Source organism: Lampris incognitus, chromosome 1, assembly GCF_029633865.1.
Source record: "Lampris incognitus isolate fLamInc1 chromosome 1, fLamInc1.hap2, whole genome shotgun sequence".
In the NCBI taxonomy this organism is placed as follows: domain Eukaryota; kingdom Metazoa; phylum Chordata; class Actinopteri; order Lampriformes; family Lampridae; genus Lampris; species Lampris incognitus.
Genome location: NC_079211.1, coordinates 10,126,544 through 10,143,358, shown reverse-complemented (window position 1 = coordinate 10,143,358; position 16,815 = coordinate 10,126,544). Strand labels below are relative to the sequence as shown.

At 46.8% G+C, this 16,815-nt stretch overlaps 1 protein-coding gene across 5 annotated transcripts in view; it reads right to left on the bottom strand.

Annotated features, from left to right (window-relative positions):
• nfkb1 (nuclear factor of kappa light polypeptide gene enhancer in B-cells 1) overlaps positions 1–16,596 on the bottom strand; it is a 55,678-nt gene extending 39,082 nt beyond the window's left edge. For all 5 annotated transcript variants that reach the window (XM_056282454.1, XM_056282524.1, XM_056282604.1 and 2 more), the window contains exons 1-5: positions 16,255–16,596; positions 15,134–15,209; positions 14,723–14,801; positions 8,034–8,074; positions 5,974–6,072 (exon numbers count right to left, since the gene is read on the bottom strand). In XM_056282454.1, coding sequence (XP_056138429.1) covers positions 5,974–6,072; positions 8,034–8,074; positions 14,723–14,801; positions 15,134–15,175 — 261 coding nt within the window. In that variant the 5' untranslated portion in view covers positions 15,176–15,209; positions 16,255–16,596. The remainder of the gene's footprint in view (positions 1–5,973; positions 6,073–8,033; positions 8,075–14,722; positions 14,802–15,133; positions 15,210–16,254) is intronic.
• Between the last annotated feature and the right edge of the window lie 219 nt (positions 16,597–16,815).

Here is a 16,815-nt window from a genome sequence, read left to right as displayed (position 1 = left end):
TCCCTGTTATGCAACGTGACATACAATAAATGTACCGTACACGGGGATCGCTGGTTCGAATCCCTGCGTTATCTCTGGCTTGGTCGGGCATCCCTACAGACACAATTAGGCATGTCTGTGGGTGGGAAGCCGGATGTGGGTGTGTATCCTGGACGCTGCACTAGTGCTTCCTCTGGTCGGTCGGGGTGTCTGTTCGGGGGGAAACTTGGGGGGATAGCATGATCCTCCCATGCGCTACGTCCCCCTGGCGAAACTCCTCACTGTCGGGTGAAGAGAAGCGGCTGGCGACTCCACATGCATCAGAGGAGGCATGTGGTAGTCTGCAGCCCTCCCCAGGTCAGCAGAGGGGGTGGAGCAGCGACCGGGACGGCTTGGAAGAGTGGGGTAATTGGTTGGATATAACTGGGGAGAAAAAGGGGGGGAACCCCCCCCCCAAAAAAAGAAGAACACATACAATAAATGTACAAGATGGCTAAATTTACCCGGTTTAGGAGCCTTTAATGACTCGATCCAGAGCAGCTCAGAGACTTTCTTCCTTGCCAGTCAAATCCAGGTCAAGTTTAGAGACAGCACATTAAACCAAGTACTTAACCACTTCAGAACAAGAAGACTTAAGAGACAACATCGTGTACACACACAGAGCTAGTGTGTGAGTATGTTTGTGTGTGTGGGGGGGGGGTTTCATGGCTAATAATCAACTAGAATATTCCCTGGTGCAGCAGAGGAACACTTTCATTCTGTTCCTTCTGATACCAATTTGAAGGGTTCTGTCTATTCCCTGCAGCAGAGGAAACACCAACACAAGCATCCATTCACACACTTGAGGAACACTCCTGTCACCACACAATGTCCGACAAATTTATATCTGTGGCCGGTTAGTTGGTTTTAGGCCAGTTTAACAGTTCTTCAACCCCCACTTGGAGGACCTTTTCCTTTCCAAACAACTGCTCAGCTGGTTAAGGAGTGACAGAGGCCTGGACACTTTGGCCAGTGCCAAAGCTGGTTTCCTGTCGGATCAGTGCAGGTCAAAAGAAGCGACCTTGTCTCTAAACACTCGAGAGAGGTTTATCAGAGCATAGTAATGTGTTGGAAAGTAGACCGACCATTCTAAGGGCCAGATCAGAGGAAGACGTTTCCAATTCTGAGCTCCAGAGATTAGTCAGAGAGATTGAGAGTGAGAGAGCGAGAGAGAGAGCGAGAGAGAGAGAGAGAGAGAGAGAGAGAGAGAGAGAGAGAGAGAGACAGAGAGCGAGAGAGTGAGAGAGATAGAGAGCGTGACAGAGAACAAACAACTTAGGTGTTTTATTGTCACTAATGTTCTGCTCACTGATGTGGTTAGACAGACTTTCTCCTGGCATATGACTCACCCACACTTGCATACAAACACCTCTAGAAGCTGCAATTTGAGGCAGAATGCAGCTCATCCTCTGTAGTTTTGTGTGTGTGTGTGTGTGTGTGTAGTTTTGTGTGTGTGCGCGCGTATCCGCTTATAAGGGTTGGGTATTTGAATTTCATCGATTCATGTTGGAATTCGCTTATCAAATCCATTTCTTGTAAAATCCAGCTACTGATTGATAATATTTGCGGAGGAAATCAAAATCAAATCAAACGGCTTCAAAAACCAAAACTATTTTAATATTCACAGTGTAGGACACTGGTCATCTGCCTGCAATATTACACTTTTTCACCAAGACGCTACTTTTTTTTTTACAAATCTTGAATCTAGTTCCAACTCTAATATGATGACATTTTAACACAATTAAAGAACAGCAATGAGTTTCCTATAAGCAGCCGCGTTTTAAACAATGTGCTTTGCCATCTATCTAAATGGAAGAGACTGACTAGCTTTAAATAAATATAACCCCTCCAGCACAAATCTCATAACTGCTCGATGACATTCATTCTTTCTCCATTAGCATCTGTTAGCATTAGCATCTGTTAGCATTAGCATCTCTGCAAAGGTGAATGAAGAGGGGCGATATTACTCTGAACTCCTACCAAAGAAAATGTGGAATATGAATATTATTTAACATTTTGCTATAGCTAAGTTTGACGTCTGCTGTTGTTGTACTTGAATGGGACTCGTGCTTGTAGTACTTGAACGGTACTGCTGAATTTTGAATGTTATGATTACAGAAAAGACAGACAACAGTTAATTTTTTGCAAGTTTAAATCATGCTGCAGTAAATGCGTTGCTAAATAGGAAGTGCTTCCTACCTTGCATTAACGGTCATGATCATTATCACTGTTTTCATCAGTGAAGCTTACCAACGTAAGAGTGCACGCTCTGGTCAGCAGTTTACATGCTGTGTTGATGCACAGCGTTAAGTGTTTTCTGAATTAATACAGAGCTGTTGGAAATTTTGAACTGATAGAAATTCTGGACAGGTTCTCGATACCCAGCCCGAACCTGCATGCAGAAGTGCATGCATCTCTGCCATGCACCATCCCCACTTAACGCCTTGAACACCTCCACCTGGGTTCTCCTGATCTCTGCCAATGAGAGATGTTCTCAGATCAACATGTAACATGATGTACTGGGCCGTCATGTTGTTTACTCAATTAGATTCATGTTAGAAATTATGGTTAAGGGTCAAGATTCAGATTAAGGTTAGTCCAGGGTCACTATATGAAATGTTGATCTGAGGAACACCTCTCACTTGCTGGAATCAGGACGTGCATCGACCTGTTACTCGTTCCTCTTCCTGGTTAGCTCAGCCCACAGAGCACTACGCAAAGAGTTCCTGGAAAAAAGCACATGTGGGTTCCTGCCCTGGAGCAAAGAGCCTGTGTATCTTACTTAAAGTGTTTGTTTTAACCTTTAAAGAGGTACGTGGGTGGGGGAACTTCAAGCAGTGTAAAAGAAACATGATAATTAGTAGAACACTGAGGTTGAACCTGGCAGTGCCCAGTGACAAACAGCTGGAGACCATGGTTATACTGGGCAGATCCCAGTCACCAACTGCTGGAGACCGTGGTTGTACTGGGCAGATCCCAGTCACCAACAGCTGGAGACCGTGGTTGTACTGGGCAGATCCCAGTCACCAACAGCTGGAGACCGTGGTTGTACTGGGCAGATCCCAGTCACCAACCGCTGGAGACCGTGGTTGTACTGAGCAGATCCCAGTCACCAACAGTGGGATATTATGGTTGTACTGGGCAGATCCCAGTCACCAACAGCTGGAGACCGTGGTTGTACTGGGCAGATCCCAGTCACCAACCGCTGGAGACCGTGGTTGTACTGAGCAGATCCCAGTCACCAACAGTGGGATATTATGGTTGTACTGGGCAGATCCCAGTCACCAACAGCTGGAGACCGTGGTTGTACTGGGCAGATCCCAGTCACCAACAGTGGGATATTATGGTTGTACTGGGCAGATCCCAGTCACCAACAGCTGGAGACCGTGGTTGTACTGGGCAGATCCCAGTCACCAACAGCTGCAGACTGTGGTTGTACTGAGCAGATCCCAGTCACCAACAGCTGGAGACCATGGTTGTACTGAGCAGATCCCAGTCACCAACAGCTGCAGACTGTGGTTATACTGGGCAGATCCCAGTCACCAAAAATATAAGATTCTGGTTGTACTGGGGAGCTCTGAGGTGTGAATATGAAACGGGACAGGGTTGATAAAGAGCCAGGTGCCCAGTTACCCTCCCTGGGGTTAAAAAGAACTTTGCAGACTCAGGTCAGCACTAAGCTCCGCCCATCTCTGGGCTGTGATGCACTCTTATCATGTCTGTCACTGAGATCAAACTCAACAAGTTTCCTGCTACTGATGAAATTCTACTTCCTAGTAATTACACGTTCACTCCCACAGTGAGGAAATTCCCAAAATGAAACAGACCGGTGTGCAAGAAAGCGAAACAGAGAGAGAGCGAGAGAGAGAGGGGTAGGGAAAATGTGTGTGTGTGTGTGTGTGTGTGTGTGTGTGTGTGTGTGTGTGTGTGTGTGTGTGTGTGTGGTTTCTAGGCTGCAGTAAAAATGGGCGGTTACATGCAACCAATAGCATCAAAGTTCAGAAAAGCAACATCCTGACAACAGACAAAACAAATATCTCTGTGGCCCTGCAACGATCACGGATGATAGAAAAGTGACAGAAGTGGGAAAATGATGAACGGAAACACCAAGTTTTGTAAATAAATAAATAAATAAATACTTTGTTTTGGAAATCCCAAATATCGCCAAAAAGTTTCTACGCTCGCTTGAGTTGTTTTGTTTTGGGTTTTTTCGTTTCTTCGATGAAGGGCCCGTGTGCTAAACCCCCGATGGAAATGCATTTGCCAAATCAAAAATGAAATGCGAACAGAATTCAATCACATGATCAGCTGTTTTCCCATCTTAACAGGTCCATCTCTGCCATGGGTGTTGAAGTATGGACATGTGACAAAGGACACGTCAAAATACGCTCAAGTTTTACTCACTTCAACAAACCAGACAGAAATGAACCGCCTTTCATTTTTTGTGACTCCGGAAATGTTCGCTTGAAATTCGCTTTGCAATTGAACGGAAACATCACGGATGATGAGAGAATTGTTGTGGGTGATCGTCCTTCTCCGAGTGCTGAATTCAACACTGAGCCGTCAATGAAATCATAAAAGGCAGCGTCAGCTTTTTCCGAACAATGACAAATCTCACCTCACAGCAAACCACAATTGCTGATCGGAAGGGGGCAAAAAAAATCTTTACATTACAATCTGATTCCCAGGAAGAGATCTCTTCACCTTGGAAGCAGCTGGGATGGACAGCGTGGGAGATTCCCAGAATGCAGCATGAACACGATAGGACATGCACAGAACACTTCTACATCTGTCATGACCGAGAGAGAGACAGACGGGGAGATGAAATGCACAGACCACCTACACGTCTAGTGGGGTCCCACTGGGCCAGCTTATGCCAGATTTGACTTTTTGAATGGGAAAAGGCTGAATGGAAAAGCTGAATTCCGGAAAAAAAAAAATCCAAATACAGCAAAAAGTTTTTACGCTCTCTGGAGGAGATTCTTGCTCCTGCCGAAAGAGTTCGCAGACTAAACGGCTGACAGAAACGCATTTGCTGAATTAAAAAATAAAAATGCAAATGACATTTCATCACATGGTCAGCCGTTTCTTCCTCTTAACTGGTCCGTCTTTGTCATGGGTGTGGAAGTATGGATATGTGACGTAGGACATGTCAAACAATGTTCACAGTTTCATTCGCCAAAACAGATCTGGTGGAAACGAAACTCATCTGCATTTTACTTTTACGATTTAAAAAAAAAAGTTCGCTTACAATTTGCTTGACAATTGAATGGAAACATGCCTACTGTTATGACTGAGAGAGAGACAGAGACAGAGAGTGTGTGTGTGTGTGTGTGTGTCTGTGTGTGTGTGTGCTGGAGAGTACACAGTTTCGGTACATTTCAATTGAAACATGTGGGGGGGGGGGGAACGCAGCTGAGGTCTGCTTGCTAATTGTCAGACAGACACAATCCGAAGAACTTCACTGGAATCTGGGGAATTCCCGCTTCCGCTGGGGCCGTTCGAACATGCGCGTTATCCCACTTCCAACCAAAACACTCGCTACTCACCAGGAAATCTAAACCTCTTTAATGGCCGTCTCTCTTACCGGTTGGAAAAACAAAACAACAGACAGTGAGACTGGAAACTGACAGAAACGGGTAGAAAGATCGATAGGAGGGCAGAAAGTGTGGAAAAATGACAATTCTACGGGGAAGATCGAGCCTCGTGTACTTGTGCACAAATCATATTGGCTTATTTCATCATCCGCCAATCCAACCGGACAGAAGCATCTAAACACGGCTTGTGTGGTTCCAGCAGAGCTCAACTAGGAAGTCAGAGACGGTTGAATCAGTTCATCTGGACACAGCGTGTACTGACAGATACGTTTCACCACTCAACTAAGCGACCTCTTCAGTCTAAACCGACTGAAGCACTGACTGAGCATGCATCAAGACCTCAACCAGGAACCGTTACCTTGACAGTGGGGTAGCTCTTCCTGTTCTTCTCACTGGAGGCGCCGGGCAGGCCACCGTGAGATGGGCCTTCACAGCCATACCGGAAGCGGAATCCTCGCTAGAACAAAGATAGGAACAGACCATCATGTCTCACCACACAACAGCAGCCACATGGGAAGAGATGTTTACTGCTATACTGAGCAGATTCACTTCAAAATGACTAACATTTGAACAATGTGGATTTTCTTTGAATATTAAGCTTTAAAGTTATGACTAGGCTAACATTATAGCTGCATATTATTGCTATACCCTGATAAGCCAAAACATTATGACCACTCACGGGTGAACGGAATAACGTTGATCATCTCCACACGTCAAGGTCTGGGTAGGTTAGACGGTAGGCGAACAATAAGTTCTCATAGTCAGCGTGTTGGATGCAGGGGAAATAGGCACGAGTAAAGACCTGAGCCACTTTGACAAGGGCCAAATTGTTATGGCCAGACGACTGGGTCAGAGCACCTCTGAAATGGCAAGGCTTACGGGGAAGTGGCGAGGCGTCTCCTTCGAGACTGCCGGCCGGAGGGATGCAGCTGGCGAATGCATGCAGTACAAGGGTGGGCGATTGAACTAAAAATAGGACTCGATTGGCCACTAAATTGGGAGAAAAAAGGGAAAAATAAGAGTTTTAAAAAAAAAAAGCTGGTGGAGGGAGTATGATGTTCTAGGCAATGTTCTGCTGGGAAACTCCGAATCCGGCCATTCATGTGGATGTCAATTTGACACATGCCACCTACCCACACATCGTTGGATACCAGCTCTGCACCCCTTCATGGCAGTAGCATTCCCTGATGGCAGTGATCTCTTTCAGCAGGAAAATGTGCCCTGCCACATCGCACATGTTGTTCAGGGATGGTTTGAGGAACACGATTAAGTGTTCAAGGTGTTGCCATTCCCTCCGAATTCTCCAGATCTAAAGCCAATTGAGCATCTGTGGAATGTGCTGGACTGACAAGTCTGACCCATGCCACATACAACAGGACACCTTCACGGGTCTTGTAGAGTCCACGCCTTGGTGATTCAGCGGTGTTTTGGCGGCACAAGGAGGACCAACAGCATATTTGGCAGGTGGTCATAATGTTTTGGCTCATCAGTGTAAACTGCTACACCTTACAACTACTTAACAACAAATTATTGTGGTACTGTTGTCTGTGCACCATGTGTATCATTATGTACTGTGGTACTACGTTAGTCTGTTAGAGGTACTGTTGTCTGTGTACCATGTGTATCAGTATGTGCTGTGGTACTACGTTAGTCTGTTAGAGGTACTGTTGTTTGTGTACCATGTGTGTATCAGTATGTACTGAGGTACTATGTTAGTCTATTAGAGATACTGTTGTCTGTGTACCATCTGTATCAGTATGTACTGTGGTACTATGTTAGTCTGTTAGAGATACTGTTGTCTGTGTATCAGTATGTACTGTGGTACTGTGTTAGTCTGGTAGAGATACTGTTGTCTGTGTATCAGTATGTACTGTGGTACTGTGTTAGTGTGTTAGAGATACTGTTGTCTGTGTATCAGTATGTACTGTGGTACTGTGTTAGTGTGTTAGAGATACTGTTGTCTGTGTACCTTGTGTATCAGTATATACTGTGGTACTACGTTAGTCTGTTAGAGGTACTGTTGTCTGTGTACCATGTGTGTATCAGTATGTACTGAGGTACTATGTTGGTCTGTTAGAATTACTGTTGTCTGTGTATCAGTATGTACTGTGGTACTGTGTTAGTGTGTTAGAGATACCGTTGTCTGTGTATCAGTATGTACTGTGGTACAAAGCGAGTTATTGTTGTTCAATCCACCGGCACCAAAACTAATTCATTTTATTTCATTTGATAGACAATAATCCTGTTAGTGAAAATGATCCTGATTACGCTGCATGTGAGCGGATTCAGTGCCAGTTTCTAGAATGCAATATATAGGAAATGAATTATGCAGCAGCATGTCTGAACAGGCTGGTTTCGGTCTGGTCTGTTTAGATGTTCCTGGGTTTTCAGGGATCTCTGTCAGCAGCTAACAATTACCTGTTTAGGCTGCTCAATGATCTGGAGGTATGGTCCATCAGCTGCAACGAAAGAACGCACAAATTCAGAGAGGTCAACTGAACCAGAACAGGGAGACAGAGAGTGATCGAGATGATCATACAGCGAGGTCAGTCAGGTGAGATACTTCCCTTATCTGAGCGCATGTACTTCACAAGTTCTTCACAATCTCTCTCTGAAAATCATGATGGTTTCTTTAACCGGGATTTATTTGATCAAAGTTGAAATTTTATGATGTTGGAAATGTGACTGCAAATCTTCACCCTGACTGAGAATTTTCACATGTATTCATTCTGGGATGACAAGAGAAGTGACGAGAGAGAGAGAATGAGAGAGAACGAGAGAGAGAGAGGATGACCATGGATGACAGAAGCCCCGCAAAGCTGGCCTAAATCTCACAAGCTCAGTTTTCACTCTGCAAGATATTAGTCTGGAACGCGTCCGTTGAGAATCGAGTGAACATGGCGGAAATGTGTTGGACCAACCAGTGAACAATGGGGGACAATTCAGAGATGATGACAACGCTTTTTGAATACAACAACTATGGCAGGACTAGGAGAGATTAGCATCCATGCTATAGAATTAGTTTAAACTCTGGAATAGAGCCTAAACGGGTGTCCGGGTAGTGTAGCGATCTTTTCTGTTGTTTACCAACACAGGGATCAGTGGTTCGAATCCCCGTGTTACCTCAGACTTGGTCGGGCATCCCTACAGACACAACTGGCCGTGTCTGTGGGTGGGAATCCGGATGTGGGTATGTGTCCTGCTCGCCACACTAGCACCCCCTCTGGTCGGTCGGGGGCGCCTGATCCTCCCACGCGCTACATCCCCCTGGTGAAACTCCTCATTGTCAGGTGAAAAGAGGTGGCTGGTGACTCCACATGTATCGGAGGAGGCATGTGGTAGTCTGCAGCCCTCCCCGGATCGGCAGAGGGGGTGGAGCAGCAACCGGGACAGCTCGGAAGAGTGGGGTAATTGGCCGGATACAATTGATAATTGGGGAGAAAACGAGAGAAAAATCCAAAAAAAAAAAAGAAGAAGAAGAATTTTGATCTATGTCCATTGACAATGTCCCTAACACCAGTGCTGAAATGATTAAGCGATTAGTCGATCGACAGAAAATAATAAATTACAATTTTGGTAGTCGATTAATCATCCGAGTCAAAAAAAAAACGTACCAAACATTTGTCGGATAGAGTTTCATGCATGCTAATGTTTGCTTACCTTCCTCCGATTTATGTCATGATGAAGTGAACACTTTGAGGGTTCTTTTGGCTGTTGGTCAGACTAAGTGAACAGTTTCGCGACGTCACTTTCGACTCTGGAAACTCAAGATGGGCATTCATCGATATTTTCTTACTAAATGATCAACTGATTAATCAAAGAAATAATTGACTGATTAATCGGTTATGACAATAACTGTTAGTTGTGACCCTGCTTAACAAAAATAAACACCTATTAAGCCTTACCAGACGACAAAGAGCAAAGGAAATTTGCGGGCTGGCTTTGCGAGGCTAGGGGGATGGAAAAGTGACAGAGAAAGACAGAATGATGGCGGATGAAAGAGAATTGACAGAAAGCGATGTAATGACCGTGGATGAAAGAGACGTTAACTGGAGAGCTAGGAGGAAGAGGAGTTGAGAATAGAGATGTATCCATATTATTATGAGGTGCTGGCTGCCAGAAGCTGCCCAGGACAGCGCGGCACCAGTCACTTGTAGATTTGTTACTAAGTTAGAATGTAAAAAGGGCGTCCGGGTGGCTTGGCGGTCTATTCCGTTGCCTACCAACACGGGGTTCTCCGGTTCGAATCCCCCCGTTACCTCCGGCTTGGTCGGGCGTCCCTAGACACCATTGGCCGTGTCTGTGGGCGGGAAGCCAAATGTGGGTATGTGTCCTGATCGCTGCACTAGCGCCTCCTCTGGTCAGTTTGGGCACCTGTTCAGGGGAGAGGGGGAACTGGGGGGAGTAGCGTGATCCTCCCACGTGCTACATCCCCCTGGCAAAACTCCTCACTGTCAGGTGAAAAGAAGCGGCTGGCGACTCCACATGTATTGGAGGAGGCATGTGGCAGTCTGCAGCCCTCCCTGGATCGGCAGAGGGGGTGGAGCAGCGACCGGGACGGCTTGGAAGAGTGGGGTAATTGGCCGGGTACCAAAAAAGTTAGCACATAAAGTCCTAACTAATTCTTAGTGTTGACTAGTTATGAGCTACCGATTCACTAATTTGGGTGGCACTGTTCGCTTGAGGAATGTTACATAATGGGTAAATCTGTTACTAGGCAAAGATCACACAGCAGCCAGCCAATAAAAAAAACGTTCACACATGCACGCCTGCCTCACAAAAGGATGTCTGACAAAGATGTTCACACCATTATATAAATCAAGAGGATGAAGCCCATTGCTTCACACGTATCAATGACGAATACATTTCTCGTTATCAAATATTAATTCCAGTCTAAAGTAGCTGTTGTTTAAGTTAAGCTAGATCACCGGTGTTGTTTTGATAGAATGCAGTTTTATCAAACGACTACACCTCCGGGCTGGTATGTGTAATTCTTATGTGTAGGAATTCAGCAACAACCAAGCTCTTAGTATTAAGTAGCAAGAGTGGTCTAAACCCATTTCATATAGTGTGGCGTAAATTCTGACTTGTGTGAGAACTGGACTTAGACAAAAATTGTGCACCCGGCCCCAGTTCATCCCATCCCAGACACCTGGAGGATGAGTGACCTCTTACCGTCGTCAGTCAGACTACAGTATTACTACCATTACAATTGGCCTGTGTGTGCGCTTGTGCAAGTCAGCGAGTCGCCTGCTGTGGCATCCTGTCGCTATACCTGGGCAGGCCTCTTCCTGTCTGCATGCGAACCCCAGTCCCTCCCACTTCCTCCAACATCGGTCCGTCAACTTCCCCGCACAACCGAGCTATGGTGGCTTCTCAAGCTGTGTACTCGCTCATGCTTTTCATCCATCAGGCCAAAGAGCACCAGTCAGTCACCAGATGAACACTGTTAGAGGCTGCCAGCTCCGGCAGCTTAACCAGCCCTTCATTGGGAGGTGCTATTCTGCTCCTGTTAAAGTTACAGCGGCCGATGTTAATGAGTGTCTCTGAGGATTAAAGTTTGGATTTCCAGCCTTTCCAGTAAACGCAGTTCGATCCAGACCCGTCTTTCCGAAAGCTACTAATGCCAGGTTTCTTATGTCCCTGCAGTCCTCTCCGCTGAGGAGCGCCAGGACGAAACGACTTAACTGTGGATCCGAGTGTCTTGTCAGCCCACCCGCACTCTACACTGCAGCTGTGTGTGTGGTTTAAACCTCTAAGGCTCAGGACTAGGGTTCAGATGTTGTACAGACACAAATCACACCCATATATCATTTCAAATAGAGGACAGTAGGCATTTTGTACGAACAATACATTGAGAAGATAGGGCCCAATTAAATCTGTTTCATCTTTTTTTCCCCTGTTTTGCTTTTTTCAGTTTTATTTTTAATACAGATTTTTTTTCTTTTTACTATAAGAAACTTTTTGTAATCGATGACAATAACAAAAACAAAATCCCATTGTTTCTTTGGTTGTTTTTGACGTCTTCCTGATGCTGGACGTATCTTCTCTATCCCATACAATAAACCCGCGTGCATTCACTGACGTGTGCACGTTATCCACGTGCACATAGAAATGCAACGGGGTTTCTGGAAAGGGGCGTGCCGGATGGTCTTAGGACAAATTACTGTAATTTTTTTGTTATGGTCTCCCCCAAATCACCAAATTCTGTGCACCTCCATGTTTATATCGGAAATCTTTTTTTTTTTAATTGCCATTCCATGATTCCGCCCACTCGTCCCACATCGTGGAAATCATAGGACAAGTGATAATTTCATACGTCCGGTTCTCAATCTCATTAGTCTGTTCTTCAGTTTTATGTGACAGTGCAGAACAGAATTTTAATAATACTCCTTCACACCCCATGGTGTCTTGGGAGTTCCTGCGTCTACCTGCCACGACACCAAAGCATCATGAGAAACAGAGTTCCCGGTCCACCTCAACTGTGAAGACGAACGCCCAGGAGGAGAAGAGACACTTTGATCCTTGAAACTACAAGCTTCACTGGGAATGTGAAGTTCTCTAAATCAAAAGGAGACTTTATACCCTGAAGAGAAACTGCCTGTCAATCAACACCTTAGCCCCTCCTCTGCCCCCGAGGAGCTAAATGCAATCTGCTAGGACTAGAACGGCTGTTGCTTCCAGGCCTTACTATGGGCAAGACAGACAGACAGACGGACAGGCAGGCAGGCAGAGAGACAGACCAGCAGCCAGAGACAGAAAAACGGACAGTCACAGAGACACAGAGAGACGCAAAAGGACAAAAAGAGGGACAGACAGACATATAGAATGTGACAAGTACACAGAGCGAGCGAGAGAGAGAGAGAGAGAGAGAGAGAGAGACATGCTGTATAGAGAAAGACAGAGAGACAGGACGAGACAGAGAGAGAGAGAGAGAGACATGCTGTATAGAGAAAGACAGAGACAGGACGAGAGAGAGAGAGAGAGAGAGAGAGAGAGAGAGAGAGAGAGAGAGAGAGAGAGAGAGAGAGAGAGAGAGAGAGAGAGAAATACAGAGACCGACAGACAGACACTAGCGTACAGAACAAAAAACACAGTGTTTCCTCTTAACAGACTCGGAGTCAGTCTCATATTAGCTGACATACAGGACCCCATCCAGAGTTGGTCTGGTCTATTCATGATAGAAAAGAACCAAACAGAAATTTTTGGTTGGGTTTTTTTAGGGACCCACCAGGGGTCCAGAAATAAATTTTTGTCGCCTTGCCCCCCTTCGCACACAGCTCAAAGATCAGTTTCAGGGTTAGCATCACTGTATCAGCAGATCAATGGAGCTGAGAGTCTGCAAGTCCCTCAAAGACACTTCAACAGGGCGGATGCTCGCTATCACAAGGCCTCAACCCCTAGCCAGGAAGTACACGTAGAGACAAAAACTTTTAGAAAAGCTCAGTATCTGAACTGAATGACGGTGTAACTGATGAAGACCTATGAAAAGGCCCCAAGAAGCATCACCACCACACAGTATAGAGTACAGCTGACCTTTGACCTCCTTAATGCTGGCTACTAGGTTAGTGATCCAGGAATGGAGACCCTGGGTGAGAGCCAAAAAAAAAACCAAAAACTACACACTTATCCTGACACCCAAAATTGTCCTTCATACACCTACCATATACATACACTTGTAGTTTCTCTGGTTTAAAAGTACCAGTTTAGTCCGCGGTGGCGTAGCGGTCTAAGCGTCGGCTTGGTGTCGATGCAGTTGCCCACTGGGGACTGGGGTTCGCGCCCCGGTCTCGTCAGATCCGACTATGGCCGGACTCGGTGAAGCAGCAATCATTGGCAACGCTGTCTTCGGGAGGGGGGCGGAGTCGGCTTGTGTTCGTCATGTGAATGCGTCTCTGTGTGTGTCGGAAAAACAGTGGTTCGGCTTGGATTCGCCTTGTCACGAAAGTGGGGAGGCGCTTTCCTTCGAGACTGCCGGCCGGAGAGATGCAGTTGGCGAACGCATGCAATACGAGGGTGGGTGTTTGAATTAAAATAGGGATCAATTGGCCACTAAATTGGGAGAAAAAAGGGGGGAAAAAAAAAAAATAAAATAAAATAAAAGTACCAGTTTGGCTTTACCCAGCAGCCCTTGCAGCATTGGTGGGGAAGTGAGAGAGCAAAGCTGCTGCCTGTCTGAGTCCTGAATTAACAACGTAGTATCAATATGCTGACATACAGAAAATCCCTCAAATGGGAGGTGATATATTTGCCTTAGTAGCTGGTGCTAAGAGCAAGGGAAAGCGTAGTTTGGCATGGCAGGAAACAGTTTTTTTTCCCTAGAAGCCACGGTGGTATGTACAAGTCAAAATGCAGAGTGACTTTCACTATTTTAACAGCTGACTATTTTGTTTTGAGTACAACAAATCACCAAATAAGGGCTGGTTATCGTCAAGAGACTGCTAAAGTAGACTTACAAGCGCATATTTTTTTCTTTTAAAACATTTAATTACTGGTGGTGATTGGTGTCAATGACAGGTCATACTAGCAGAGAATGTCTGTGTGTCAAAAAAAAAAAAGTTTTTGCAGGAGGGTTCAGACCCAATGTAGCTACAAACACCAGTTAGTCACGTATTCACTTTAGCGACCATGTGGACAGTTCAGCTGTTAGATTTGATCATATCTGAGGTCTGAGATGTCATTATCTTCATTTAAACCATCAAATGGTTCAGATTCAGGCAGTATCCCATAATTCACTGCTGCACCCCTGGGACCAAGACAGGGTTTACTCTCATTGAAATGCAGTACTATTGCATGACACATTGTTATTAGTAGAGCTGACTACACTGGCATCCCATGTTACACATGTTAAATAGTTGTACATGACTGACTGTCATACCCAGGATCCCCCTGATGCAACATGGAGAAACAGAAGAGCTGGGAGAGCAAAAAAAAAAAAGGGCGAGATAGTTGTCTTTAGACTGTATCCATTTTCCTCATGAATCAGGGGCAGGATGAGGTGAATGGGGTAACTGTGAAATGGAGGATCCCTGTCCCTACACTACCTGTAGGGACCGGAAACACAGCTTATGACGGGGGTAAGACTTTAAGGAGCAGCGAACTCTTACCTGTGCGCAGGGGAGTGGTCTGGGACATTGGGAAACTTTGAAACTGCCATACTGGATCGAGCGCTAAATTATCAAATAGCTGCAAGACAAAAGACATTCAGACTCAAGTTGGGACTCTGATCTTGAGACGCTGGTAGCATAAAGAATGTTCCACGCATGGAGACACTTCAAATTCAATCACTTTTACATGAGTGGACCCATAATAAATAACACAGATGAGAGAGTTTGAAATGATCTCATTTACCGAAATGCATTACATACAATTACAGTAGTCATCATTCATTTCATGTCCCAACAAAGCAATGCATTAAGCGCTGGCTGAGTGTTTCATTCCAGCACATTCACTAGTAACCCGGTTGTGTTGTGAGCCTTCCCAGAAACCCATGTGGTGTTGGTCTGGTCGGGATGTACCTGGTTGTGGTGATTGTTCAGATAGCGGTCATCTCCTGCCATGGTGTCTGCCAAGGACAGCAAAGGCCAGATAGTTCTGTACGTGACAGAAAGAAACAATGTAACAGACCCACACGTGGAATACCATAACAACAATTCGGACGTCCTACGGTCGGTCTATACGGTGTGTTTTGTGGTCAAGGATGTTTCAGTGGTTCCACGGCTCTAAGGTCTATGAGAGTAAGACGTCACTGGGAGCCGGCTCTTTCCAGATGTTCAGAAGCCGCCCTGAGGTCGACATCCAAACAGCTGCTGCCGGTACTGACGCCGGGAATGCTGGCCGTCGAGGAAACGACGCTACTGGGACCGCGAGTCATCCCGCTACTTGCTCAGAGATCGCTCATCGAAACGATCAATATCAGAATGAGAGAGCGTGGCCCCCGCAAATCCGTTTATTGAATCTCACAACTGGAAGTGACTAACGCCAACACGCGTGCGCCACATCGCGTGCGAGGTCTCGAGAGTGGCCCCCCGGCTGAAGCAACGCCGCGTCTCCCCCGACAACCGCGTCCGGACACCGACAAGCCTTGTTTTATTTCGCAACGCGCGCGCTTGGCTCGCGCGCGCGCGCGCTACGTGACGAGCGCGTTTCGTCTAAAAACAGCTTTTTCGTGGCGCCTGAAAAGAACGACGTTGACGGACTAACGGTGTCGGACACGCTCCGGACGACCCGCCCGGCGGCCCTTTCGACCGCAAGCCCGTCGTGCGCGCTCCCGTACTTAGCGCCGGCTCCACGTGAATGCGCGTAACCGTGCGTGTTATGCTAATAGCGGCTCCCCGGCTAACGTCTTAGCGCAGCGTTTCCGGCGGTCCGGCTCACAGCGGCAAGGGGGGGGGGTAAACAAGCGCTGTTGTTGTTGTTGTTGTTTTCTCCCGCCACGCTGCCGCGCCGTCCCCGTCCCCTCTACAACAAAGCGGGGTCGTTGCGACTTGTCAGCTAAATAAGGAAGTGAACGCGAGAGCAAAAGTGGCAACGGCGGTTAAACTTCGCCGCTTAGCAGGCGAATAAAGCTCCAGTCCGCCGGTTGCTTGTTTCGGTTTTCTTTCCTACGTCACGTTAAAACAAAACCCAAGTTTCTTACCGCTTTCGGCTTTTCCAGGTCAACAAGTCGGACTCACTCGTCGACGCCAAACCGCGGCGTCTCGTCTGCCGCCCCCCCTCCCCGGGTTCACGTCACTCGGGCTGACTTTCGCACATCGCCGCCGCGGCCGCGGCCGCGTCTGGGGGGTTCCGTGCAAACACAAAAGCCGGGTAAAGTCAAAGGCGAACGCGACGCCGCGGCATCGTGCCGTCGCGGTTCTCCGACACCGGGGCGAGTTTGCGCCGACTTATCGCACCCGCTGCTCGGCTCCAAACGCCAGCGACTACGAGACGGCAGGTGACACGGGCTCGAGAGAGAGAGAGACGGTTGTCGGTAAAACTGACTTCCCCACTGGAAATTCCCGGTGACGTAGCAGGGGGAAAACGGACTTTCGACCTGCCCGCTCCCGCCCCCTGCTGGCCGTACGCGGCAGCACCCCAGGCCCTCCGCCGCCTTTAACCAGCGGTTCTCGATCCGGTCCTTGGGTACCACCGGCACTGGTTTCCTATTCTGGCAAGTAGTTAATTACGCTCACCTGTTATCCAAGTCTAAAACCTCCTT